At 33.0% G+C, this 6,048-nt stretch overlaps 1 protein-coding gene across 1 annotated transcript in view; it reads right to left on the reverse strand.

The window, feature by feature from the left end:
- Positions 1 to 1,808: 1,808 nt before the first annotated feature.
- Positions 1,809 to 6,048, reverse strand: part of LOC105179880 (65-kDa microtubule-associated protein 6-like) — a 6,186-nt gene continuing 1,946 nt past the window's right edge. Inside the window, exons 5-9 of the mRNA XM_020691456.1 lie at positions 5,958 to 6,043; positions 5,712 to 5,799; positions 5,561 to 5,628; positions 5,396 to 5,470; positions 1,809 to 2,156 (exon numbers count right to left, since the gene is read on the reverse strand). Of these exons, the coding sequence (XP_020547115.1) occupies positions 1,992 to 2,156; positions 5,396 to 5,470; positions 5,561 to 5,628; positions 5,712 to 5,799; positions 5,958 to 6,043 (482 nt within the window). The 3' untranslated portion in view covers positions 1,809 to 1,991. The remainder of the gene's footprint in view (positions 2,157 to 5,395; positions 5,471 to 5,560; positions 5,629 to 5,711; positions 5,800 to 5,957; positions 6,044 to 6,048) is intronic.

Raw genomic sequence — 6,048 nt, forward strand, 5'->3', positions numbered from 1 at the left:
TTTTTAAAAAAAATAGATAAATTGTGCAATCTAATCTCATGTTGATTTGCAATCTAATCACTGATCATTTTCTCCAGCACTTAAGACTTGATTACTGTTGGTTATTCCTTTCCTTTTTTCCATTAACGCTTTGTACCAATCCGGATAACCATGAATCTCAAAGCAATTGCTCTTAAGGTGTCCTGTTTTTCCACATTCATCACAATACATGTTGTTGCTTTTCAGACTGTGTCTCCTTTCTTTGTGTGAATCTTTAATTAAAAGTCCTCCTACTTTCTTTAACTTGCATGACCATGGTTTGTGTTATGCTAACAATCTCATAATTAACTTCTCTTTGCTTCTCAACCCTTAAAGTCATAGAGTAATCCTTGTTAACATTTGGTAAGGGTTCCATGAGCAAGATTCGATTCCTAACGTGCTCATAACTATCATGTAACCCCATCAAAAATTGCATTAACTGATTGGAAAAATTCACTTCAGCCAAGGCCTTAGACGCCTTACATTCACACTGAGGCACAGGTGTAAGACAATTGAGTTCATCCCGTAACCTTTTCAGTTTAGCATAATATGCAGAAGCAGTCAAGTTCCCTTGTGAAATAGATGCTATTTCTTTCTGTATTTGATATATCATGTGCCCGTTACTTTCACCAAGATGATTTTCTAGTTCAACCCACAATTCCCTAGCTGAATTGATGTATAAAAAACTCTCAACAATATCCTTAGATGTAGAGTTAAGTATCTAAGAAGTGACCATATAGTCATTTCTTACCCATTGTTCATAGTCTTCTGAATCTTACCCATTGGTCAAAAGCAACTAACTAAAATCGGCTATGTAAAGGTGCTAATTTACTAAAGAAAACACACTAATTATTACAGCAACTTTATCTCAGAACAAATGCGAGTAAGCTAATAAAACTAAAACCCCCACTAATAAAAGCGTTAGTGCTACTGCAACGAGTAGCAACTTCAACTAAGCATAACTATTCTTCAACGTCTCTGCAAATGTTACTGCTGCAGCTCTCTGTAGCTGAGTTTGAGCTGAGAATTCTTCAAATATTATCAAATTTGTCCTCTAGGACTAATTGAATTCTTGCATTCAACAATTCTTAGTAAAAGAATACATAAAGAAAAGGGTGCAAGATTAGAAAAACGAACTTAAAACAAAGAAAAGTGGCCCAAGAAATAATTACACTGCGATTTTCAAAAGATGGGAGTGGTTGATCTTGTGAAGTAGCAGGTTTTTTTCTCCATGGAAATTGTGTGAGAATGTATACAGAGAATTATGCGGAGAAAGCAAAGGAGTGAAAAATTTAGGACACTAGTGACGCTCTGTATCTCTCTCTCTGTCACATACACTCCCTATTATATATTCTCTCCTTTTCTCTCACTACCCATTTAGATCATCAAGACGTCATAAGATAATTAACGTATAAATCAATTTTTCCATATCGTCTGAACCATATTAGTTTAAGAGTGCATAAATGAGAAAAAAAAAATAAAGCTATCAGTAATTTTAAATGATGTTAGTCATATTCGTATATTGAGAGAGTTAAACAAAAACAACGATACATAACCAGGTAATGCTCAAATAATAAAGTTAAGATTTCAAAATTTGAGATTATTTGTTAGTTGTTGAAAAATTACTTCTAATTAATATAATTACAAACTTGAGCCATCCAATTCTTTCTTCTTCTTTTTTTTTGGTTTTTTCATAAGGTGTTTTCGAGTTGGATCGAGACTACTTCCGACTCTAATTTGTTATTCTTGTTGTATAAAAATATTTTGCACAGGATGATGTATAAATATGAAACTTCTTGCTCAATAATCGATCTACATGTATTAATGCAATAGAATTTTACATCGTTTCGCTGACCATTGGAATAGCTTGAGCTATCCATTGCACGCTTCCGATTGTAACTCAAAACTCAACGGAGAACTAACGATGAAAAAGCTCTTGGGGTGCTACATCTTTGAGCTATCATGCAGTAATTTTAGTCCATTTGTTCATAGTGTTCATCGTATGCTGGTGCGTCAATCAGGAAAAGCTCTTGTGTTGAGAACTTGAGATCGTCTTCAATAGCGTTAGGTGTTATACGGCAAGCCATTTCCCTCAAGTATGTCGACTTCCAATCGCAACCTTTCGATCTAGTGTCAGCCTGTAGAAATCAAAAAGAAAAGAATGAGAAAAACATGCAATCTCTCTACATACTCGTCCATGAAGGCTGAGGCGTTTAGAGTATTTGGTTTATGTGCTTACTTGAATAACCTCATGTTCCTAAGAGCTGTGTGGGCGTTCAAAAGATTGCTGTAAGAAATTTAAACTCTAAACTAAACACACATTGGCTGGCTCAAAGGATGCACCTTGACAACATTTAAAACCAAATGATAACCTATGTAACTACACATTTCTCTCTCACTTTTCTTACTAAATATAAGTCCATGCTCCTATTTGTTTCCTCTATGTCAATTTTTTTCTCATATCTGAAAATCAAGTAAAGTTTAATGCCATTGCATTTTCCCTTTGTAAACTTTATAAACCAAAGTCCCCCGATTTCTATTATTAAAGCTCTACGTTCTCACTATTATAATCTAGAAAGAGTGGGAATACAATCTTTTGAGGCCTTAGAGAATACTGCGGATGCAAGTTGGAGAGTTGAAGCCTAAATTGGAGAACAATTCTCCACTGATGTTGCAAATTTATTCTCAGTCATTCTTGTGTTAAGTTCTGTTCCAAGATTTGCTTTTTTAGAAATTTTTTGTTGTCATACATTTGAAATTTTGTACAAATTTACACCACACCATATTTATTCATGTTATTGACAGATAAGTTTGCAAGTGCCCCACAACAAAGTCGCTAGAAAATTGCTATTGTACAAACCACAACTTATTTTACTTGTAAACATCAATAATAAAACAACATATACTAAAATATCGAACGGTCGTCTACATGCCAATTTAATTAATTTATTTTTCAAATAGGTGTATATTTATACTGGCAGATGTTAACATAGTTAATAATGTCTCTTGTTAATTAGCGTCTTCAAAAACTTATAAAACATTTAATACAAATGTGACATTTCATCCATTCAATCAAATGAATGATTTTGAAGTACTTTTTACAATTATAAAAGCTATTCATATTTAGTACAAAAATAAAATATGGTTTTGAAAATCGACACATTTCATATTATGCACTTAGAGAAAAAGAATTATCACATAGATTTTATACTTCATTACTTATATATTTAGAGATACAGATATATAGAGATTTTTTTTTAAAAAAATAAATAAATTGTGCAATCTAATCTCATGCTGATTTTAAAACAAAAGAGTTGATGGAGGAAGAACATTTTTTCATACTAGCAATTGGACAAAATTCATGCATATGCAAGTAAAAAGCTTGTAGTAAATTTCACTATTTTAGAAAACCAAATGCATTTCATAAGACAAAACAAATTTGTGAAATATAAACTATAGTTAATTCCTCAAATGCAAATCATATGATTTCTCATGCATGAGACTATTATAGTTACCAAAACTCCATGTTCTTTAAAATCATTTCAAAATTTTGCAAATTATATATATTACAAAGAAGTACCAATTACCAAATCTCGGTGGGAAAAGATTAAAATTGGCATGTAGACGACCATCCTATATTTTTATATAGTGCTCCATTATCAAAGTTCACAAATAAAACAGTACATGATTGAACAATAAAGATTTTCCAACAAAATTTTATGTGAAATACCTGCAAAGTCGAAGATGTCAATGACATGAATAAACATGATACTTGTGTATAATTATACAAAATGATAAATAAATGACATCAAAAAATTCCAATGCAAACCCATGAACAAAACCCAACACAACGAACAAACCAAGATAAATTTACAAAAACAAATGGAGGTTCGTTCTTCAATTTAACACTCAACTCTATACTTGCATCCTCATACTCTAATTTGCCCCAAAAATTGCAATTCCTATCTCTTCCAAATTACAACGATGATAACGTTGAACTTTTCACAGAAACCAGATAGAGATTTAGGTTTTGAAATTTACAAAGTATAAACGCAATGGTTTCACCTTTATCTTGACTTTCAAATATGGCAAAAGAATTGACAGAGAAGAATGAATAGAAAACATAGACTTACTTTTCAGTTAGAAAAATAGAAAGAGAAAAATATAGCCACACCAGCCACCATTAAGCTCTAAATATTGTCAAAATACATACTTGTTGTAGCCCATGTGTGATTCAGTTTAGTATTTAAATTTCCTACTCAATCCTTTTGATTCCACACAATTCTTAAGAATATGAGATTACTTTAGTTCGCACAAAATTGACAAACCAAATTTAGACTCCAACCCTCATCCTTCTAATAAACGAGTGTAGATCACCTATACTCACTCACATGCTTCACTTATACAATCGAATAAATGCATGTTACACATAGTACCGAAAAACGATTTCTCATGTAAGTTGATAGCCTTCTGTAATTGCATGCTATATGTGTTATGACTCGCCGAAAGAAAAAAAAAAAAAAAAGAACAGATATTGCCTTCATATCATATAGTATGCATTAAGACAGAATTGTAAAGAAAGTGAGATATGAAAATTATTGGGTGCCACAGTGCCCGCCTGTGACTGAGATCATTGCTCATAGCGAAAGGCATAAACATGACAAAAGTGCTTTACGACCAAGAAACCTGTCTAGATGCACTTAAAAAAGCATGCTCTGTTGGCCCATCAATTCGGCCAGAATTTTAAACTCAAACTGAAAGACAGCATACAGATGGCCCTTACATATAAAGTTAAGAGATAGGCTGAAATTGATGTTAACAAGGATAATAGTAGGAAATAAAAACTTACTTATGGCTCAGAAAGTGACACATATGTTGATTATTTTGGAACGGAAAGAACGTAAAAAACAGCAGCCAAGTTTCACATGACAATAGCCATCTTGATAGAGAGAAAAATCCATTAATGAAATTAAAGCTCTTAAGTCAAGAGAATGAAATAATATTACTTAAGTTCAATGTTAGGGGAACAGATTTTCTATCTAAACTACCAATCAAACAAATTAAGCACATTCATAAGGTAATTTCTCCAATACTACCAATAAAAATTCTTCTTCAAGATTACATAAATGATGGTTCTAGAGTAAGTCAATGTAATGACTGATAGGGGAGGTAGTTTGCATGTTTTGACTATTCTTGTATCAGTCTAATTATCCTTATTAATAAATGCCTACAAACATATGCGTTAGAAACCTTCACTTCACCATTATCCACCATGCTTATTTTAGCCTACCAACCAAACTTTAATTTTGTTTTTACTTTTATGCTTCTTTGAAGAAACCAAGTAATAAGAATTTCCGAAGACAAATAGAATTAGTACCCGAGCTCGCTTCTTCTCCTCTTCCTTATGTTGTCTAGCATGTTTGTAATCCTCCAGTATTGATATCAACCGCGCCTGCTTGTAAAAATGCAGAATTCTATTAGCCAATTTCTCTTAATCATTAGCAAAGTGTTTTAAAACTGGGAAAAACTTTTAATAGCTCACCCCAAGAAATAGTTTCTGTTTCTCATCCTCCCATGCTAGCGTCTTGCTAATTAGATTGTCAACCATAACTGAAAAGCGCAGCTTGTTACCTACCTCCACAAATACAATCTCACCTAATGCAAGGAAAGACACCAACAGCCCTGAGGCCTACCTGGAATCTTATTAACCATAATTCTGGCTCGCTCTGCACGCTTTAGATTTATGTGTGCGCCCCTTCCAGCACTGTAACGGTTATCATCCTGACATTCAAATAAGAGACGTTAGAAAATGCTAGAAATGGAAACTATTGTACCTGAATATGGAGAAATTACAACTCTCCCTTACGAATCACTGATCTTTAAATAACTAACGTTCCCATAAGGAAATAATGATTAAATCATTGTCATTTTTGGCTTACTTGATTATAATCTTCAAGCCACTTTTCCTCATCACAGGCAGAAAGCCACCTGTCTATCTTATCGATTATGTCTTTACGGCTCAAAGCTTCA

This window comes from Sesamum indicum, unplaced genomic scaffold, assembly GCF_000512975.1.
Source record: "Sesamum indicum cultivar Zhongzhi No. 13 unplaced genomic scaffold, S_indicum_v1.0 scaffold00228, whole genome shotgun sequence".
NCBI lineage: Eukaryota > Viridiplantae > Streptophyta > Magnoliopsida > Lamiales > Pedaliaceae > Sesamum > Sesamum indicum.